General features: G+C 38.8%; 2 protein-coding genes across 2 annotated transcripts in view; one reads left to right on the forward strand and one right to left on the reverse strand.

Annotated features, from left to right (window-relative positions):
• Positions 1-1,643, reverse strand: part of guk1a (guanylate kinase 1a) — a 30,268-nt gene extending 28,625 nt beyond the window's left edge. Inside the window, exon 1 of the mRNA XM_015354154.2 lies at positions 1,482-1,643. Coding sequence (XP_015209640.1) covers positions 1,482-1,506 — 25 coding nt within the window. The 5' untranslated portion in view covers positions 1,507-1,643. The remainder of the gene's footprint in view (positions 1-1,481) is intronic.
• Positions 682-16,459, forward strand: c6h1orf35 (chromosome 6 C1orf35 homolog). Its single transcript, XM_015354152.2, has 8 exons — positions 682-1,219; positions 3,129-3,279; positions 3,956-4,001; positions 4,899-4,981; positions 6,469-6,541; positions 6,954-7,036; positions 10,889-11,044; positions 15,589-16,459. Exons 1-8 carry the CDS (start codon positions 1,123-1,125, stop codon positions 15,845-15,847), a joined length of 948 nt encoding a protein of 315 aa, XP_015209638.1. The 5' UTR covers positions 682-1,122; the 3' UTR covers positions 15,848-16,459.
• Positions 16,460-23,402: the final 6,943 nt, after the last annotated feature.

Raw genomic sequence — 23,402 nt, forward strand, 5'->3', positions numbered from 1 at the left:
TTTGCCATGTGTCACCATATCGGTTAGTTAAATTTAATTGTATATGACAGTGTTAACTATTAAAGTTCCCGATGCCATTAGCCACCTCTGAATCATTCTAGTTTAATTCGTTTACGAATATGCTCCCTCTATCGGGAAAACACATAGCGTTTCTTCAGATAACTAGGGATTATTTTTATCCAGTAAAGCAGACCGCTTATTATAGCCACATAACGACTTCATACTTTCCAGATTGGCACTGACTGCAAGAGCAGAACAAAACAAATACACGTCAGCTGTCAGTGACTGCTGCAGGGAAATACACCACTGCGCAAAAAGGCGGCTGAAAATGAAAATGAGAGGCTTAAGAAAGAACAGTTCAAACTAAAAAATACCTTAGTAAAAGTTATTTTAAACAATAATATTGTAATGAATAATTAACAGCAAAGCAGACGAATACAACACGGTTACTGATTAGAACAGTTGTGTAAAATGGTTTGCTTTAAAACATAAACTGGATGAATTTAAAATCATATAAAATGAAGCTCATTTAAAATAGATAACGAATAAGCAATTTACATTTAGCGTCATTGATGTCAATACTTAATCTACTGCATACCATTTATTACCCAATTCAGAACCTATGTATTGTGTACGTACTAAATGCAGCACCTATGTATTATGTGCGTACTTAAATATTGTAACCTCTCAGTTACGATGAACAACATTAGTTGCCATACATTCAGCCAAACCCTAGCTTAGTTGAAATGGGAGTCAGAACTGCAGTGACTGCAGGCGGAGGGAAGAATTAGCGCCTAGTGGTGGCGAAGAGTAGACCGCGGATAACCAGTGCTGAATTAGTAACAGTCTAGCACGCTGCAGTCAAGAAATCGCGTGGACACATAATTTACACCGTATATGTGTACATTATTTTATGTTAAAAATCAGAATCCTGACTTTCGGTTTCTCCTCTACCCATAACAGCAGCCTGGCTCAAAGCCACTTAAACCTGAAGGAACCCGGAGTATTTTTACAGGAAACTCCCCGGATTGAACAGGCCGCACAATAGAGAAATGCGCATGTAGCCAAATAGTATTGTTATTAAGGCTTTCCGAAATTTGTTATTTTACTTATACAAAAAAGATGTTTGGTTCTTCGAGATCCGGTGGCGTGAGAGGTGGCCAAGACCAATTCAACTGGGATGATGTGAAGAGCGACAAACACAGAGAAAACTATCTTGGTAAGTCATGCACATACAAAGCAAACTTCGCAAGATGTACTTCCTCTTTTTGAATAAAACATCAATGCATGTTTTTTTTACATTTTTTTACTCGGAGATTAGAATAAACATAACAGAAATTATATTTTTAATAAAACCTGCAACGTGGTCCGAATTAATTACAACCTCGTGACTGTTGTAAAGCCGGAATTCTCCGAGAGTAAGAAGGAACAGGAGCATTATTAAAGGATAGGGTGATCACATTGACAGTTGCGATTCTTACCTTTTTCTTTTCGATATTCCTTCATCTCATAATCTTTGTGCTTTCTCTTAAAAATATAGTTCGCCCACACAGCTCGATTGACTAGGTCACGTTCACGGCTCGTCTATCGCCCTCTCTGAGCTGATGGGATGCCGATCCTCTCTGTCAGATACCCAAGTTACACGTTTCCTAAGGGCATTGGGTTGTCCATCGGTAGAGTGAGTTCTTTGTAATGCTGAGCAAGAGTATTGACCATTTTGCATTTAAGCATATTTTCAATTTCTCTTCAGTCGGTACTTTGTTGAACCATAGAGAAATCCGTTGAAGAACAGGGCTCTTGAAAAACCATTTGTCCCGCACCACTTCGATTACATTATACTATAGTAACGTTCCTTGTTGCTGCGAGTCTGTTATTACAAATACGTCTAATGTAACGCAGCCAGAAAAAAAGTCTAAATACAAAATCTAAAACGCTTTGAGTTAGATGAGGGTACTTGAGATACTTAAGTGTTTATGTTGACACATCATTAACATTTTATCAATATTGACTCACATCAATATTGACATGCAATTTAAACTATAAACGAAATGTTAGGATATATAGTTAAAAGTAGATTTTAAATAAAGGGATACTGGGTTAAAACTGTATTGTGTTTTTTGGTCACCAAGTTAAAGAAAGGGTATTGCTGCTTTGGAATACATCCAGAGGCGAGCAACTAGATAGGTTTCGGGCTTCCAAGGCTTCAGGGAATGTCCTGCACTGACAGGCTGACTGAACCGAGTCTCTTTAGTCTTGGAAAGAGATGGTTACGAGGAGACCAGATTCAGAATACTCAAATGCATTAACCAAGTCAACTCAGAAGATTTCTTCAGAATAAACGGTGAAACACAAATCTGAGAACAGAACTAGAAACTATGTGGAGGTGTATTTAAAACTGAGTATAGGAGGCACATCTTTACCACAAGGGTTGTGGGAGTATGGAACAAGCATATGGTTAAAGACTAACCCTGGCTTCGTTCATGAAATGGTTGGATAAGATCCTTAGATTAATTAGCTACCAACTTCTAAATAACATGGGGTCCACTCATTTGTAACCTTATGCTTTTTATGACTACAGTACCCGAAGTCAAATTCCACTTATAACTATTTCATTAAAGTTATTAGGGGAATAGGTTGCCCAAATGTATCTGCCTGTTTCATAAAACATTTCCCCTCACATCCAGGGAGAAACAGTGAAAATCTGCTGAAAGTGAAAGTCTGCTGAAGAAAAGTGTTTTTTTTTTTCCTCTGTGCAAGGGTCAGTTGTTCACCTTCAGGGCAAATGAGCTTTGAAATGTAACAGTTCCAATGTTCAACATCATTATACAAAGCCTACAGCAATATTTCTTTTTCCCAAATGTCCAAAATTATGTATTGTATTAATTTAGTTATATCATGTTTTTTATCAAAGAAAAGAAGGTCTCAAGTTCTAGTAGAGAAGAACCAACTTGTGTTACACTAACCACTTAATACAGTAATAGTAATGCGGTATCTGCTGCAGCTCAGAAGAGAGTGAGGTCCAGCCCATATATTCCTTTTCCCCCAAAAGACACTTGATGTAACTCCTAGTCAGGTCTGTCATGCTTGTCAAAGGCCTGAATGGTGTCCTCTCTGCTGTGCCCTTACAGGGAACTCTCTGATGGCACCAGTGGGCCGCTGGCAGAAGGGCCGGGATCTGACGTGGTACGCCAAGGATAAGAAGGGCCAGGCAGTGCTGTCGAGGGAGGAGGAGCTGGCGGCAGTGAGGCAGGCGGAGCAGGAGGCTCTGATGGCAGCTCTGTGAGTCACGCCCTGTCAGAACAGGGCAGGTGCATCTCTCCATGCATGCAGGGGCAGATGCTCACCGCTGTTAGTCCCACCTCTGTCATTTCAGTTGAAGCACATTTTGTCAGTTTTGGTGGTGTACCTCTCCCTGACGAGATCCTGACTGATCCAGGTATCACTAACTACTGACAGCACTATGTTACAAAACCCAATTCATTTTAAGTAAAGCATTAAATAGTTTACACGGCAATCAGCAGTAATGTCTTTCTATTGAGCTAGAGAATGAGTTAATTTGGTCTACAGACCCAGGTCCAAATTCCAAACTGTTTGTCCATTTTGCTGAGACTGCTCCTGTAATAATGCCAACAGATTAAATAAAGTTAAGCAACCGTCATTACAGCTGTTTTCTGGCCAAGTCTCAAGGTGCCATGACACAGGACAGGTTTTTCAGTTGCCATCACACCCAGAAATAATATCACCCCAAATGAGAAGTAAACCATAGCTAATTCATATTTTTAGTATACAAAAACCCATGAACTACAAATTGTGGGCAATATTAAAATATAGACACAGTATTGGTAAAAACGATTGTACTTGCCCCTGATGTTTAAGTAAATATTTTTAAAAACCATACATTTTAAACATTTCACTAAGTTCGTTATACAATTTATTTTTTCTCTTCCTTCTGCAGAGGTTACAAAGATGTGAAAAGACAGCCTACTGGTCTTACCAAAGAGGTTAGTAAGAAGATATAAGCATAGTTGTTGCTATCATGTAAATGCGTACCATGTTATTACACATGGTAATTTAAATAAATGTTATTACACATTTATTTAAAAAAAACAACCCAGGATTCTTGATATAAATTCACTTCATGCTTGAATAAACAAATTCTAAGTGCTTTAATAATAATATAATAGGCTGTATACATCGTATTACAGTGAATTGTTGATGAAGCCTGCTCAGAATGTGAAAGTGAGGTGATCTGCTGGATGAGCCAAATGTAAAAAAATGTGTTTAATTTAAGAATTTATGTAATAAAAAACCCATTATTTTAAAAACTAATTGACGACTTCACAGCATCATAAAGTGGAAGGATATGGATATGGACTGGGCTATTTTCTGGTAAAAAATGATCAAGCTGGTTAGAGTACAGCACACGTTGTGTTAAAGACACTTGTTTATTGATTCCTACATATTAAAAAGTTATACTCTTATGTTAGTCTTTTGTATCACAGTGCTTTCAGTGTAGCACTTGCAAGAGGCTAGTTGTAGATGCCACAGCAGGTTTTTATTTATATAGCATTGAGAGTTCTTCAGTTACACATAGGACTTCATTTAGAAGCTATTAGGGTACTTGTGTGTTTTTTTTACATTTAAAATTTTGTTTTGAGATTTTAGCTGATTGAACACAGCATTCTGAGTACTGAATCTTGTGGTGAAACATAAATATAAAGAAAAGTGAACAATCTGGCTTAAAATTAAGCATGTTATGAAAGCAAACTGTGGGACATAGCAAAATCTATTACATTATTATATTTTAAAATGCACTATTCATCTTTTTTAAATATCACAATTTTATCTTTTTGGAGCTTTGAATAGGTTTCAAACTGTTTTTTCTTTCTCATTCTCAGGACTTGGCTGATGTGTGTCGGAGGGAGGGTACGGATCATGATTCAAGGGATGTAGACAGAGTCTCAGGTCTTGGGAGTTCCAGGTGAGGTTCCTTTGGACATTTAAAGGAATCTGACTTGTAAAATATGTCCCATCTCTGTGAACTAAATATGTTAAGGAGAGAGAACACAATTAACAAGTTTTTAGTTTTCTATTGCAGTGATTTTTTTAAAGTGATTTTTGTGATAAGGAGCAATTATGAAGACTATGGTCTCAGAGTTGCATTGTATCTGAAAGCAGCGTCTATCCTCTGACTCTAGAAGAATCAATTTCATCAAGCCCTGTGGCAGTTGCTGCATGGTTTTTTGTCCGCATGGTTTATCTTCCATGCATTTTCTAATTTTCTAACTTTATCCAACACAGGGTTGCAGTTGTGATGTAGCAATTAGAAATTGGAACAGTAAAACACAATAATTTATAGACTCACACATGAATTCTTAATATACAGTACAATTTATTGATATTACACTGAAGCATTTATTTGATGCATTCAGGGATTACAAAGATCAGAGTTAATAATTTCACAGTTAAAATACATTGACTGTATCATAAACCTTCTGCTGATGGAGCTGGGCTGGGTTGGTCTGTGGTCCAACTTGGCAGTTGTGCCCCTGTGCTGGGAGTGTCTCAATGTGGAAAGAAGAGAAAACTTTGCAAAGCGTTCCAGAGGACTAGATACTGAAAATGTTGCCAAAGATAAATTTTAAGATTGTTAAAATTGTTTTCAAATTTTGTTGATCAGCCACAAAGTGGGTTTACAAATGCAAGATGAGTGACGTAATGAAAATAAGTTGGGCGAAAGCTTTTAAGGTACGACATCACAGTGATTGGTTAGGATGTTATCAGGTATTGTCCTGGTACCCACACTGCAGGTACCTCGTCCTTATGGGCAATCAACAGTGACCTCTGACCCACTTTGCAGGGCAGAAAGGGACTACGTAGAGCCAAGCTACACCATGTATCATTATCATTTCTTAATAATTGCTTACACTTATATAGAACTTTTCTAGACACTCCGCTCACAACACTTTACAGGTAATGGGTACTCCCTTCCACTACCACCAGTGTGCAGCATCCACCTAGTATTAAACCAATTAAATTGACCACAGGTGGAGTCAATATTCAAGTTTGATCTCACATGGACATTGAATGTACCTGGACACTATTTGGAGTTTCATAGCAAAAAAGGTGAAGACTTATCAAATAAACACATTTCTGTGTTTTCTGTTGATTTACATGTTAAAAAAAATCCAGAACAATTGTTCCAGTTTGACATTATGGAATAATTTGTGTAGATCAGTGAAACAAATTACCATACAACTGTTTTAATTGAGTTTGTAACATCACACATTGTGAAAAAATCGAGGGAGGATGTATATTTTCTGAAGGCACTGTATAAAGAACATTTAACTGAGCACATAGTGTATTGTGATGCAGCTTTGTTTTCCTTTTTGTACAATGTTTGTTATGATCAATTTGGGAGGAGGTTCTGATAGCTTTGATTTACCCTCTGTCTGCTTCTTTCTGCAGCTTCAGTTCCAGTAAAGTGATGCTTTCCAAGCAGGACAGGGAAGCTGCAAAGCTGGGTTTAGCTGTCTTCACAGTGAGTGTGCTCTTTGTTGGTGTGACTAGAGAAGATATCATCAGATAACTAGCCCAAATGTAATTGGGTTAAGATGATAGATCTTTCTGTCCTCAAGTAAATAACTGGACATGGAGAACTAAACTGAAATGATACATTTCCTCCATGTTATTACACATTTATTTAAAAAAAGACAACCCAGGATTCTCTATATAAATTCACTTCATGCTTTAATAAACAAATTCTAATTGCTTTAATAATAATACAATAGCCTGTATACAGCGTATTACAGTGAATTCTTGATGAAGCCTGCTCAGAACGTGAAAGTGAGGTAATCTGCTGGATGAGCCAAATGTAAAAAAAAACGTGTTTAATTTAAGAATTTATGTTATTAAAAAATATATATTTTAACAACGAATTGACGACTTCACAGCATCATAAAGTGGAAGGATGCCAGGAGATCTCCGATCAGAAGAGGGAGACAGAGAGCAGAGACACTGACACAGAAGACCAAAGGTAAGAACAGTTCCGCATCAGGTTGTGTACCACAGGTAACCTATAAAGACAGTTAGATTTGAGTTTGGAATATGAAAAAGTTCACAACTAGCGTGATTGCTGTGAATTTGTCTTGAGTTATGAACGTATATAACAACACCAAAATGACTATGTTTTTGACGTGACTGGGAAGGACTGACTGGTATTCTTGCCATTTTTTTTTGTTCATTCTTCAACATTCAACATCTTCCTGGTTCTGCTTCTCATGTCAGCAGCAGGTGAGATCAATAGCCAAAATTTAACCTTTCCAAGGAAAATTGAGATGTGTGTTAGTCTTGTGAGTTAATCAGGAATTAAAAAAATGATTAAGTGGATTATTTGCTTGAAAAATTAATAAAAACTGGAATTTCATCATTCTGAAATCATTAGTGCAGCTCCATTCCAGTTGATGGAGAAATGTGCCTATATTTTCCTTAAAAAACATGAGTTAAGGATTCCCAGGAAATGCAATAGGTTATCAGGAACAAAACTGGCAGTGAAGTATGTTGTAAGTCTGTAAAATCTTTTGAATTAGGTAACAGAGCTTCTGAGAATTACAGTGGCTATCCAAATTATTTACCCCCCTTGGACTTCTTCACATTTAACTGTGTTACAATATATAATCACAATGTATTTATTTGGGATTTTGACACAAAACACTCTATAATGTCAAAGCAAAAACAAAATTATATACATCTTCCTAAATTAATTATAAATATTAAACAGAAAATAAGAGACTACATAAGTATTAACCCCCTTTACTAAGACGAACTTAAATAGGCTCTGGTGCAACCAAATGTCTTAAGAAGTCACTAAATTTGTTAAATGGAGTCCAGCTGTGTGCAATTAGGGTGTTTCACATGCATTCAGGATAAATATACCATTCTCTGGGAGGAACCCAAAGTTGATTAGCACAGCTCCCAAGTACATCACGAAGACAAAGGAACTTTCAAAGTAAATTTGGGAAAGGGTTATTGAAAAAAACCCATCAGGGTAAGAGAATAAGAAAATTTTCAAGACATTACATATCCCCCAAAGCACAGTTAAATCCATTATAAAGAAATGTAGACAATTCACAGCTGTGAAACTTTGAAGAACAGGGTGCCCTCAAAAACTGAGTATCCGTGTGAGAAGAGCAGTAGTCAGGGAGCACAATCTGTAAGAGACATGGGACTTGGGAGAAGATTCATCTTTCAGTAGGATAATGACCTAAAACATACAGCTAAAGCCACACTGGAGTAGTTTAAAAAGAAAAAAGTCAATGTACTGGAGTGGCACAGTCAAAGCCCTAAATACAATCAATAATCTGTGTCAGGAGTTGAAAATTGCTGTTCACCAACTTTTCCCTGGCAGCCTGAGGGAGTTTGAGTGACTTTGCAAAGAAGAATAGGCAAAAATGGCAGGATCCAAATGTGCAAAGCCGGTAAAAAACTTATCCAAGAACACTTCTGGCTGTAATTTCTGAATAACATGCCTTTATCAAATATTGTCTCATAGGGGGTGAATACCTATGCAATCAGTTATATTCATAAATAATTTAAGACTTTAATTTAATTTTGTGTTTACTGTCAATTAATGGGAAAAACTCCCAGTTAATTACATTTTGATTCCACATTGTAACACAACAAAATAAAAAATCCACGGGGGGTAAACACTTTTGATAGCCACTATAGCTGGGGCATGTTGATATCGTTACATTGCTCTCTGATCTAACTGCTGTTTCTGGAAACACAATAAAGTAGACTCAAGAAGTTCTTCAAAGTTTCATTCTCAAGCTTAAAATATGGGAAAAAATAGGTCACAGAGACATCACATTTGATATGTGGATGGTGAATTACCACAGAATTAGTTACCTCTTTGTGATTGTGCATTACATGAACAGCAGGTGGAAACCCAAGGAAAGACCTGTACAACTCAATGGGAAAATGTGTTATAAGACGCAACAGAGAACATGAAGACAAGCATAATACTCTGACTAAGGAGTTTTAATTTGGGTGATCTATGTTAAATTAGTTTATGTGCCAGAGCAGGAGGGCAATATCATGGTCATTCTGAGAGCCCTTAGACAACTGAACATTAGCATGTTTAAAACCATGCTGCATGGCACAACCAATTGAAATGCCTCAGCCAGGAAATGTCTAGATTACATGGCCCCAGGAAAGCCAATGTGATTTGCTTCAAACAGTATAACTTAATAGAAGGCACTAGACGCATTGATTGGAACACTCTTTATACTAGGCTGGAATTGGTCTATTTCAAGGAGGGGGATGAGAACTGACTTAATGATTTGAGTTTTGAAAGCCTTAAAAGTTGTTATTTCTCCAGCATTTATAGAGAAGCATCACTGGCCTGATATCTTTAAAATGTCAGACACTGCCTCTCACAGTTTTTGGATGAGTAAATGCTACCACCAGCCTCCTGAAATGACAGCTGAACATTTTGCATGTTGCAGACTCCCATAGCTTTTAGGTTCTGGGACATCTTCAGTGAGAGAACACCTGCAAAGGGGGAACAAAATCCATGGCAGAGGGTTTTTCAGTTGCTGACACTGTTTTGCCATCCAAATAAAGTGCAGTTATACTGTGGATGGAAGGTTCACAAAACAAGCAAAGATGAAGGTTTTGATCTCCTGTCCTGGTGGAAGGAATATTCCTCTGTGCTTCTCTGCTTGGTTGATTAATTTCTCTTTGGCTTGAGCAAAAAAAAGGTATAATACTGACTGTAGCATTAACAAAAATATCAATCAACACACTGACTTAGGTTTGTCTGTAAAAATTTCTGGTCAAAGTTATTCAGTTAAACTAACTGTGCTATGGTGTTCGGTCTAGGTAAAACTTCACTTTCCTCACCGTCTCCTCAATTCTTTCAAATTAAATGCTTTCATTCCTAATTCTTTTGATGCTTCCATGCGTGCTGGTAGATATTGTGCTGGCTCTACATTTCTGCTCTGGCTCAAAGAAGAGCACACTTTTAGTCATCTCAAGGCTTGGCTTGAGGAGCGATTCCGAAGAGTTGAGCAATCCCTGTTGTGAAGAGTAGTAATCTTTAAATGTAAGGGGTTGTTTTTGTCTGGCCTTATTTGGTGGAAGAAAGCTGTTTAAATAATTTTCTGTAGTGGATTTTAAATCCCCCTTGTGAATCGGCTCCTGACCACTACGTAACATCTCTGCTTGAAACTCTTGACCTTGAACGTAGCAGATGACTATCTGTGTAGTTAACATTCACAGACCTGCTAGAAGTGTGCTCCCTTATTCTCTTAGCTGAACTGAAAAATCACCCAAGAGGGATTCAGGGACCCACCTACATATTCTAGGGAAAAATTATTAATGGTTTTGTTTGCTTTTATATAGGTCTTTTTTCAATTATTGAGCAACATTTCACAAATGACAGAAATAGATAATTGTTTTAAAAAATTTTAAACTATTATAATTTAAAGAAAAATTCCAAGTGTTAGAAATTAAAATAATTCAGTTAGATGTCTGTTGATGCCCACCATGTTAAAACAAGAGTCTGGTATGTCTAGTGAAAGGTACATTTATTCACATCACAGTCTAAAATGAAATCCTTCATATAGTATACTTTTAAAAAGTCAACATAACCAGATTGCTGGTTGGTGGACTTTTCATTATGGATGATTCACACACACCTCACAGTTCTTGAGTTGAAGGATCAGTTCTGGCCTAGGGGTACCTTCTCTGTAGAGTTTTCGTATTCTTTATGTGGAGTTGTGAGATTTTGTTTCATGTTCTATGTTTTGTGCTCTCCCACAATGTACAGATACGCTGTATGTATGTAATGTATGCTAATAAACATATTTTGATGTTTTGCCGCTAGCTTGCAGGACAAAAGGAAAAGCAAAAAGGAAAAGAAAAGCAAAAAAGAAAAGAAAAGTAAAAAGGAGAAAAAGAAGAAGGAGAAAAAAAAGAAGACCAGGCACCACAAAAGGCATTCATCTTCCTCTGAGTCGGAATCTGATGATGACAGCAAAAGGTAACCCTGTTTCTGCCTCCAGCTTGTATATCTCTGGCTGTGAATTTAGTCTTTATGTTCAGAGGGTTTGGTGTAAGTGTGCTACTATGAGGTATAGTCAAAGACACATTTTAGCAAGTTTTTGAGCAGTTAGTTTGCATTGCCTTTGTCAGTTTAAGCGCCAGCAACATTAAACAGCATAAAATAATTATCTACATTATCTTTTGCTTTACACTCTCTTTGCTTTTCTAAAATTATGGTAATGCTGTCCTTCAGTTTATAATATTGATTCATAACCTAGCTGTGAATTGTTGATATTTAAAATTTTAATACATACTATTACAGATTTTAAGCTTAATCAGTTTACTTAAAATAACTCTTGAGACAAGGTTCCTTATTATGATGATATGATTCAACTGATTTAGGTGCTCTGAAGTTTTATTTCTGAATGGGGTTTGAGTAACATAGGAACATTATAGATATGCTTTGCTGTGAAGCACAAGCATTCCTTTGGACAATATTCCCTGCCTCTTCTGTCTCTCCTCCGTTTTCCCCTCAAATTTGCTGTATATTTCCATTGATAGTTTTGTGTAATATGTAGTCTGTTATCAGGACTCACTCTGAATCATGGAGAATGGCTGGAATGATATTGCCTATAGGGGAGGCGAATGGGTTAGCATTGTTGCTTCGCAGTGCTGGGGCCCTGGATTCAGTTATGGACCTGAGGTGCTATCTGTGGAGAATTTGTATGTTCTCCCTTTCCCTGTGCTTCTGTGGGTTTCCTCCAGGTGGTCTGGTTTCCTCCCAAAGTACAAAAGCATACTGGTAGGCTAAATGGCCCATAAGAAGATTATCCCTGGTGTGAGTGTGTGTGTGTCTTTGTGTTTGTGTCTTGCTGCCTTGTGTTGGCCGGTTGTCCCATCCAGGGGGTACCCTGCCTTGCTCCTGTTGCTTGCTGGGATGGGCTCCAGCTTCCGTGACCCTAAATTAGAAGCAGCGAACAGAAAATAGATGGGTGGATATTGCCTATGGTGCTGGACATCCTGTGTGGTGGGATTACTGAATGTTTCCACTGCTTAGTTTTTAATTAGTCTTGGGGTCACTGAAAGGAAACAGTTTCTTGTTACAGGAGCTGGCTCTTCAACGATCTGCAAAAGACAGAAATCACCAAACCCCTATGGGCTTTGACATGCTTTGAGAAATGCCAAACTTGCCTGTTATAAAATAACAGATTTCCAGTTATTAATACCTCCAAGAGGACCATCATGCCTTGCATGAAGATGTCAGTCAGTAAGATAAAATTAGATCACTTTATTAGCCATATACAATTTCTTGCATTAGGAATTTTGTCTTTTTCGCATACCCCAGCGTGCTCTCTGTGTGTATGACACACAGGCATACAGACGGGGAGACAGAAGCTTGGGGTCAGAGCGCAGGGTCAGCTATTTATACGGCATCCCTGGAGCAGCTGAGTTTAAGGGCCTTGCTCAGGGGCCCAATGGAGTAGGATTCCTCTGCTGGCCATGGGATTTGAACTGGCAACCTTCCAGCCACAGGCGCAGATCCTTAGCCACAGTGCCACCTCTCCGCCCTCACTGCTGTGCCTAAGGCACACAAACCTCAGGTTATCTTCATGTGTTTTGCACCCATCCTTAATGATTGTACTTTCGTGTTCAGTATTTGGCCCCGTTATGCATACCCACCGTGCTTTGATGGATTTCATTACGTTGTCTGTTGTGTCACTAGAAGATTGAATTAATTCTTACTGAGATACATATTTTTGGCTGCGCAGCTTTCAAATATTAATCAGATTTCTGTGAATCATTTAAATTCCTTATTCTTTCATACTGAGAATCCTTGTAAAACACAAAATATTTTTTTCATTACTATGATAGTTTCCATATCTGCCCTTTGTTATTGTGACCTACATTTACTGTTTAACTCCACCCAAGGGCACCATACACCCATCCCTGAGTAGTTCACTTTTGCTGGGAAAATATTCAAATTTGACATCACCTGTGTTCTTAATGCTTTTGCTAAAATAAAATTATTAACATTATTTAGTTCTTTTTTTGCTTCCAATGTTTTTTTTAACAAAAGAATCTAATATAAGCAGTAGAGGCTTGCACTATGAAAATAGCAGTTAGGAATACTACACTATCGTTATTTTGCTGAGGATAGCCTCAATCTCAAAGAAGAACAGATGGAAACTGATGGAGACTAAGAAGTTCAATAATGTACCTTAGTGTTCATAAGATATGTGGGACATTATATGATAGTAATACAAGTTAGATTTTATGTTTTATGCCATGATCTGTTTTTTTTTCTGTCAGGTAATAAAATGGGAACACTCAATACTGGACAGAGTTTGATATTTTTATAAGGGAATTGTAGGCTCTTTGGCCTTGTCTTGTCTGAAGTGATAGACTCCAGCTGCCTGATATGACAGGTTACACTTGCTTCCTCATATTAGTGTCTGATCAGACCTAATAACAGGATATTAGGAAAAGATTAGGGACCTAAAAAAACTCTTGATATATCTCTTGAAATACAAAACTCAGTAATCTCTCTTCTGATCCTTGTTACCAAGAAAGTACGCTAGATGGAGCTGTATTCCTTCTTGTCTGCTGTTCTCTGACCATTTTCCTGTTGCAGTGTGATATCAATCTGTGGAAATGTGGTGTTGTTAGAAAAAATAATGCAAACACTACATATATGTAAATTAAACAAAGCCTGAGAAAACCAGATATTCTAAATGCAAAATAAATTTTCAGAATTCAGGATTTGACCATAGTGGAACAATATTGCTTCATTGTGGTTTAATATAAGTTATCATTATGTGGCATCTTAAAATGTAAATCTTAAAAGGCCAATAGCAGCTTATAAAAGGATTTCTGAATGAAACAAACTAGAAAAGCTTTGTTGCTCTCAGCATGAATCAACAGAGAACTTCAACTGAAAACGTCAGAGAAAAAAATCACTGAATTGAAGCCGCTTTCCTTTACACTTCTCTTCTCACAGCTAACAAGTGCACCACTTTTCTCCCAGCATTGCTCAAGTTAAATATGTCAGGGGTCTCACTGAGCTTCACAAGACCACCTTGCACCTTTTTTCAGTTCTGATAATTTTTTTGTGTACCCATTAGGGACCACACCACCATCATTAAGCAAATGGCCTATGGAAAAATGAGTAGTTTGCTGGTAATGTGCAATTTATTATATACAAGGTTTAACAGTGCTCATAGTGATTCCATGTCTGTAATTCAGAGTCTCAGTATGGACAGAAGAGGGTGCAAAAAGGCTTTTTATAATGGTAAGAGAGTGTTGCTTTCTGTATCCAACCACTATAAAGCCCTCTTTCACCTTTTGCACATGTTTCTTTCTCAGTTTAAAATACAGTAAGGAGAGAGAATTGAGTGTTCCTCACACATAATGCCAGAGGTTACTGTCAGAAGAACTTAAAAGCCTGGTAGAAACACTTAATCTGTTACACAGTGCTAGAATTGTAGTCTTGGGTCAAACTGGGTCTTTGAATCTGAAGAGTCAACACACTTCAGAATGCTGACTTATCAAAAGAAGAATGGAATGCCAAATTTCAATTCACTTCAGTGTCACAATTCTGAAATTGTCCCATCCTGCCAATGAATTTGCCTTCATGTCCTCTCATCACATACCTTATTTGCTTTCTGCACCTACACAGACAACTCTACCTTTTTAAATTTCTCATTGAAATTTCGCACTGTCTCATTGATCTTTCTTTTTGCAGCCAACCTAGTCTTCTTTATCATGTAACTTTTTTTCCAGGTTATTGTTCATCATCTGAGTGGGTTTTGGTTATGTACAGGTATAACTAATCCTGCTAATAATCCTTAGATTATAGTGAGATGATGTCTCAATGTAGTGTGATCTAGATTGGTGACTAATAATGAAATGAAAAATTCCCAATTCATTAAGGAAAGGATAGATAACTTGATAACGTAAACTGTTTTGGGGAAAGCTATTTTAAAAAGTAATCCATTCTTATTCATTAAAAAAAATAAATCAGTTTCTTGCGATAGGAATTACATTTTTAAAATAATGTTGTGGAAATTGCTTTTAAAAGGTAATGTACTACTTTAAATATTCGCTGTGTGCACACTACATAAATCACTGTTACTGCCGATTTGTATAAAGTTACCTTCCCCATTTGCTTGTTCATTTTACAAAGTAATCCTTTACATGAGAAACTTGTGGCTGTAATGGATTACTTTCAAAAAGTTACTTTCCTCAGCGCTGAACGCAAGTAACTTTTGTGCTGTTTTATCGGCGCTTACCATCAGCAGTTTCCTTTAGCATTTGAAAATGTGTGTGCTGCAACACGCACTCCCCCCTGTAGAAACATTTGATTGAGTGGTATGCCCATTGCAAGTCACTTGTGTTTCTTCTCTATGGTGGGGAAAGAAGGGAGCATTTCACTAATAAGACAAGCTGACCTGTCCTGTTCTCTTTCCTTTCTTTCTGTTTCTTTCATTCCCCCATTCATTCATTTATTTTGTTTTTCCCTTTTTGTGTGTGTGTGCTCCTCAGGAGGAGAAAGGTCCATCATCCATCATCCAGGCGGCAGAGTGGTGCCGGGCGCGGTGACAGCTATTCATCGGGGGAGGCAGAGGCCGAGCGGCAGCCCCCCTTTGGCAGGAGGCATCGCCACGACACGGACCCGTCCTCGGGCAGGGGGTCTCCCCCAGCGCGGCCTGGCGGGGCCCACCACCGCGACAGCCGGCAGCCAGCCCCATCCCCTCCTGCACGTGGCCACAAGCGTCGCCACGACACCGACTCGGACGATTAATGAGCTTTGTCACCCAGGGAGGGAGGCCTGCAGATCCCTGCTACTTAGCGAAGGAGTTCAAGGCTTGCTGTCAGGTTCAGGCAAGAGTAATGGAGCCTAACTAGGACGGTCGCACAGCCTCACAGTGCAGCGTCTTGATCTTCATACACTGGAATCGCAAGAAACGTTAAAAGAAACCACTTATATCCTTAACAGACAGCAGCGAATAAGATGGAACATTTGAAATGTTTGCCTGGACTGCTGAAGGAGCACATTATAGCATCTGTATTTAGTCCACTCCTTTCTTGTTACATGTACTCTTTTGACAGGTTGTTGCAGTAGAAATAGCATATTAAAAAAAAAAAACACTGGAGTGGACTAATAGGCAGAGTACTAGAAAAGTACAAAAAAATGAATCTCCTTAGTGTAGCTATAAAAACAGAACTTTATGCGTCAGGGGTTTAATGTGATCTGTTCCTCGTTCAGTACATTTGAAATGTTGTGTCTGCATTGGCCATGGTCCTGCAGGTGCATGCTGTTGGTTTTTGTATTTCAGAAATAATTGCTTTCCTTTAAAGCATTTTTTACAGAGTATTAAATTAAAATACCATTAAACTGTGTTTAGAAACCACACCCAAAGAAATGTATTACTTAATCGCCTTTGCTGTTTAGGAAAAAAAATAGCGACCAGATTCAATAATATCTGCTCAGTTATTTAAGGACTTTTTTGCTTTTCCATCTGACTGCGCTGCAGTCCGTTCTTTCATTTTTAATGTTTGAGAAGGGATCAAGGGTCGAAAGACACTAGGTTTTCATTGCTTTATTTTTGAACTGCTTACTTCCCATAAAACAGTAATTAGCTGTCATTGAGTCTTCAATGAATCCCAGGTTAATGAACAGTATCTATTGCCCTCTCTGTATAGGATTATTTACATGGTTAACAATGATTTTTAAACAGTGTACTTGTAATTCTTGTTTAATAGCCGATTGTACATCACCAATTTGGTATAAAGAATATATTTTTGTTTATCCACTGGAAGCAATAGAAGTACAATCATAAAATATTTACTATATGTTCAGCTGGGAAATTGCAGGGTTGAAATTACTGTTAAACAGGCTCTAGGATTAATGATTGTCCCCTTTAAACTCTTCTTGAGGGATTGATGAGGTAAAACAACTGCTGGGATGTTAAGTGTAAAACAGCTAGACTTAATTCATAATCTTCAGAGTTTAAGTGTTTTTAACGGGGAAACGGAACCGATTGATGGTAAGTATGCAGTATCCCGAGACTTATTATTCATTCACTTCTAATTGTTTCAGCCACAGAACATCATCATGCCTCAGTTCTTTTTTCTTCCCTGAATCAAGTGTTCCTTTTGTCCCTGTGCGCTGATATAAATGTCAGCACTGGTACAAGTCTTTTGGAATGCCCCTGGGTGTTTATAATGGACTGTGATGTTTGTATTGGAGTGGATCTGAAAAAGCGGATTCTATTGGCAGTCACCTCAGGGTGCAGTAAGAGAGCAAACTAGTTACTAAACAATTGTAGCCTCTTGTATAAAACACACTAGTCTTTTTGTGCAGCCCAGTGCCTCAGGGCCATCGCAAACAGACAATGCAGTGTACCCAGTGGGGGAGAAAATAAAAAACAACACCAGAAAGGTTTTTTTTTCCCCCCTTCTCTGCCAGTTCTTTCCGCCTGTGTGTTATAAGCGTGGTAGTTTCATCCAGAGCTGCTGTTTCATCGCAAAAGAGCTCTGTCCACCACCCAACAGCATGGCTCAACCCTTCCCCCAGCACCACAGGCCCAGCCATTCCCTTTTGTCACTTAGTAAGTGGCCATTGCATTTTCGTCCTGTGCTTTTTCCCCTTCGAGTTGCGATGCTGGCTACAGCACAGGGAAGGGGTTGTGTGTGTGTCTGGGGGTGGGGTGTGATCGGTCTTCTCACTGACGCAGGGATGCTGAGACTCAAGACAGCCATAGGGAGAGTCAGTGGAAAAGGAATCATGTTCGAACAAAGCACTGCAGGAGAAGGGAAAGCATGTGTGATTAAGGGCTGACAGTAGGTTAGGTTTGTGCTGACTGCTGGGTTCTTGCTTCTAGTGTTAGAAGAGAATAAGAACTTGCAGCTCTCTGTCAAATAATATGGAGTACTTGGGACCACTGTTTCGTGGTTTAACAACACTTATCACATTTTTATTTTGAGCTTTATAAAGGCAACCACAGAGATTTGAGTGCTGCTCGAATTAATACATTATGGACAACTGACAAATGTATTATACTGACAAATATTATACAAATCAAATTGTGTTATGGGTGCCTGAAACTTCACAACTGAACTAGAGTGTGATCACAACTATGAAATCTACTTTTTGTTAGTAGGCAAGGTTAGAGAGACGTTGACCAGGTTAATGAAATGTGTGAGTCTTGAGTACTTGGCAAAATAATACTTAACAACTCTGAAAGATTCAGACTGACATCACACTTCCTTCCATTACCACTAGGTTACTAACAAACAGCCCATCACGGCCCCTGTCTATGGTATGGTTAATGAACATAGCTTCCTTCACCATGTGGTGATCCCTGCACTGCACACGAGGTCACTGTGGCACAGGTTGCCAGACAATCCAAATAAACACTCTGCAGGAGTTGTACAAATATCTGCAAGTTTGTTTTTTTATCAAAATAAACTTTATTTCCAAAACAACATCTCACAATAGAAAGCATTCTCACAATCAGTAAACATTCTAGCAAGGTCTGAAACTAACGTGCAATAAAAACGTTCTTAACGGGGTGATTGTCCATTGCAAGTGGCTGATGGGGCAAGATTTGCGCCATTAAAGAGTCCCTCCGAGCCCTACCACTTGCTTTTGTCCATTAATCCCTGTACAGGGCCCAAAGTCCTTTCTAGCACTCATTTAGGCTTAGAGTACTAGGGTTAAGCTTAGACTGCAGTCTTGCAGTAAGGGGAAGGGTTCTGTCCGAGTATAACGTAAATGTGATGTGGAGCTGTGGTGACTCTGCTCATTATTGTACCCTAAATAATTGTAAGGTAAAAATGCAACTAATGAAGAAGCATAATCAAAGTTCTCCAAAATCCTTCTATTAGTCTTGCTGATATTGTAAGATTATGCAAAGGAAATCTGATCAAGATGTTTTACAGGGCGCCTGTTGGGTACCACAATGAAATTGCAAGAGTGGTGGGTGGGTTACAATACGTTTATACTGAGTCCTAGTGTAAATCATCAAATAAACCAGTGCCAGATAGATTTGTTCTTAAGCAGTGAAATTAATTTTGGCGTAGTGTGAAAGGAGCTGGGAAAAGGCAAATAAAGAAGTAATGGAAAGACAGTGCTGCCGCAATGATTTATGCATCTTTAAATAAGTTGTTAAAACTCTGTAGTCAGGTTTTAAACCGCTGTCCAATTGTCCCATTTATTTTCAGTAACTTGACAGAAATTTGACTTTCAGAAAGATACCCTGAATTTTCTTTTTTGGGGGAGAGGGTGTCTGTATTTTATCCAATAATAACTTCACCAGCCACCTCGGAAAGTGCAAATGCCTATCTGATGGGTGTTTCAGTAACGCCTAGGAAGTTTGTGTGTGGACAGAATGAGACAGCGTGGTGGTTTTACAAGAGACTTACGAGGTTCTGACTGGGTCTATACAGGCAGGCTTCCTGAATCATTTTGCCCCTGCGGTTTCCTGTGAGTTACGAGGTCCCTGGCTGTTGGGGGAGGAGGCGGGGGGGGGGGGGGGGGTAAATATGGTCATTTCAGGGCCAGGTCATTGTGCTTGCCGAACTCATTCATCCTGTGCCATTATAGGCAATTTTTATGGTTTTCGTACAGCTCTGTCTGCTTAGGGGAGGAGAAGAGAGCCTCTGTCTCTCCGTCTCTGAGCAATGAAGAAAGGAGACCAATAAAAGAGGCAGTGAGTGGCATCTCTCTCACTGGCAGCAGGGGAGGGGACCTATTGAGGGTCAGAATGTGTGTGCAATTAATCCCATTGTCAGGCTGGAAATGAGGGGGGCTGGGAAAGGATGGCCACAGTGAGAAAAGGCAGCTCCTGCTGGGAACTCCTTCAGGATACAGTATATATCTACTTTACCCTGAATAGACAGTCCCCCAACCAGCACCCCCCCCAAACACACACACACCACCCCCAGCCTAGAGGAGGCCAAGCGTCAACTAACAGACAGTTTCACAAAAGGCACAAGGGTCATATATTGGAAAGAATTTATGGGCATTAAAGACGCATTAGTAACTATCCATAAAGCGTCAGCAGGTAAGAAAAAAAATCTGCCTACGCAGTTCTTTTACTGTCACATCTTCTTTACATCCTTTTATGTGACCTAAAACTCCTACATTGTTCTTGCCAGTTTAAGGTGTCCATTCTGTTTTGCATCTTCTCAGAATTCCTAGTTTTTCATGAACGGTGAATGATTTTCATGACACCGTTCATCTCGGTACCATGTTTTACTTTCCATGACACTTCTAAGTCTGACCTGTATTGAAGAGAATACATTTATACACAACCGTTTTGATCTAAACTGTGAGGCAGGGAAAAACATTTCCTGCCTTATCAATAGTAGTAGTACATTTACAAAAACAGCTATTATTTTCTGAGGTTACTGTACATACTGTAGCCCCAAATCTGATTAATCCCGTGTAAGAAAGTTTTATAGAAAAGATTCAGGAGAATAAAATAATTTTGCATTACTGCTTGATCAGGTGAAAATGGAATTCAAAGATTGAAAAGATGGCAGGAGTAGGAAATACAAACATACCATGATCAATACAAACCAGTCCTTACTGTCCCAAAGGTAAATGTGAGGCTAAGCTCCATATCTAGAAACACATTATCAGCATTTTTAAGTCGGACAAGTTCCTTTCTAATTTTTGAATTTCACAAAGATCGCAGAAGAACTGGAATATCCTAAATAGAAATTTGGAAAAGCAAATTATATTTGTAAGTCAATTAAATCAATTTTCTGGTAATGTAATAACAATACTTAACAATCCACTTTATAATTTATTAACTAAATAAGAAGTAATATGGTTAAAATTGGTAGATGAAAAGAAGAGAAAGTTAACTGTTTTTTCATTATATTCATGATTACATAGTTTTGGACTACTATTAGCCCTACAATAAGCAAAAGTTTAAAGAAAGGCTAGGTATGAGTGGCAGCTTTATGAAATGCTCTATTCATGGACAAGTCATTTTTGACAGGGTTGCAGGGTCTTCCACTCACTCACAAGTCTTCATGTGAACCAGATTTTAAGACCTGATTAACATTATGCTGCCACATAATTTCTTTAAGAATTGTAACATGACATCTTTCTTTCAGCTGTATGCTGTAGGCACCAGAGCCATGCGTTTTGCCCTCACTTCATGTCCAGAACAACCCAGACAACAGTGACGTGGTTTGGTGACATAGTGGACAGCACTGTGGTCTCTTTGGCTACTCAAAACTGACCAATCCAGCATGTGGTGTGGTGAAAGGAAATTAATGTTTGTGGGCTTGATTTCACCATGCTCAGCACTGGTTATTTTGTTATAGAACCAAAGTGAAAAAAGCTTTATGGGCCCCTCTCATTTGAGACCTTCCAGATGTACAACTGAATCGGCAATATGGACACTGTCACCACTAACTGGATTGCTGTCATTACAGAAATAAACTCATGTTCTACTCCTCATTGAAAAAGGTTTCTTGGGAGTTATTGACTGTCACTTAGACTATCAGCAGCACATCAAACTCCCATTATCCTGCTATTTGTGGGCTTTATGGAGCAATACAGATGGAGGTTTGAAAGACTATTTGTTGCCCACTTTATCACCTCCTCTGTCCTGTTCAGTTCATCTATAATATGTAATGTAATGGTTTCCCTCTAAGACGAGAAACAGAACAGGCCATTGAGAATGAAGAATATAGCACCTTTGCTCATTGGAAATGCCAGCTTGTGTCACCTATGTGCTAGCAGCTCTTTAATGGTGGGAACTGGATTGAAGTGGAAGGCTTTTTACAGGGGATGAAATTGACGCATATCAATAGGGTAAAGAGGACCAGCCGCAATTAAGAACCCTGAAACTGTCTGTCATCCAGTTAGCTGCAGTGCTGAGCAATTCAAAGGATTTTTTAACTCTTTAAAACCCTCAGACTCAAGTTTTCACAAGTCAAGAATGTAAATACACACCACCACAGAATTTGAAACAGAACAAATATACTCAATGGATGTTGGATATACATATTTAAGGTCAATATCTTAGACAACATCTTTAAAAATAATGCATTTACCACCCACTTCTGTGAAAAACAAAACAGTATGAATGAGAGTCTGGGATTCACACAGGTTTGAAATTAGCTGTGATGACGTCCTTAAATGAAAGAGCTTCAATCACAGCACAAGTTTAAAGAGTTTTGGCTTGGTGTGGGCTCAGGGACTGAGACTGATTTACAACATAAGGTTCAGGGATCAGAACTGATCTACAGTAGATGATCAACAGCTTTACAGGTGCGGCACCTGCAATTCAAAAAGCTGGGTTTTCCAGTCTTAACAATGCAAGGAAAAAGAGGATTTTTTGGCTGCACAGTGTTTGTCATGTGTATAAATGACTGATCACACCCACCACAGCTAGCTCAAGTATAACAAGAACCTGCTGGCCCCCTTCAAAGCAACTGATCTTCCATGACATATCCATGGCTTGAAGTTTGGTACATTTTTAATGGTGTAGAAAGGGTGGGAAAACAGCAGAGTTTGTCTGATGGGGGAATACACACACTGCTGCCTCTCTCTTGCGTGGTGATTGCTGAGGTAACAATGAGCATCAGCCGAGAAATGTTGCTTCAAAGCAGACTGTATGATCCAAGATAACCCCTACAACTGCAACCCCTCAAGCTATGTACGGGCATTTGTTTCTGTGAAGGCCACTCAATACACCTCCAGACAGTACATCTATGTATCCATTTTCTAACCACTTCATACAATACAGGTCACGGAAAGAGTCTGATCCTAACCCAGCAGGGGAACAGGCGCATCTACATCTGGTAGAGATGCCCGTCCACCAGGGTCAATGAAATAGAAGTCGATTATACTACCAGTAAGGTTCTAGACATGTGGGAGGAAACTGGAGCACCCAGAAGAAACCTATTTTCTGTTCAAACGTGGAAAAAACATGCAAACTCCATGCAGATAGCTCCCCAGAAGTTGAATCCAGGCCCCTGTTGTTACGAGGTAACCATGTTGACCACTGTGCCACAGTGCCTCCCCAGCTCCAAATCTGAAACTGAAAATGCTTAAAACACTAGTAAGACGCATGTCAAAAAGTTGGAAATCTTCTAGACTTGATGTGGAATTTATTCTACCAGCAGAGGGCACTGCAAGTAAACTAGTAGGCACAATAGGTTCAAGTAGGGAACTGTGTCAGTATGTGTAGCCCGCAAAGGAACAAGTAAAGTTATATCCCATGCTGAAAAGAGAAGAAAAGGAACACAACGTTTCAGCTGTGGAATCTTCTTCAGGTGTCGACACTTTTCTTCTCTTTTCAGCATGGAATAAACCTTTACTTGTTCCT

The sequence above is a fragment of the Lepisosteus oculatus genome, chromosome 6 (genome assembly GCF_040954835.1).
Source record: "Lepisosteus oculatus isolate fLepOcu1 chromosome 6, fLepOcu1.hap2, whole genome shotgun sequence".
NCBI lineage: Eukaryota > Metazoa > Chordata > Actinopteri > Semionotiformes > Lepisosteidae > Lepisosteus > Lepisosteus oculatus.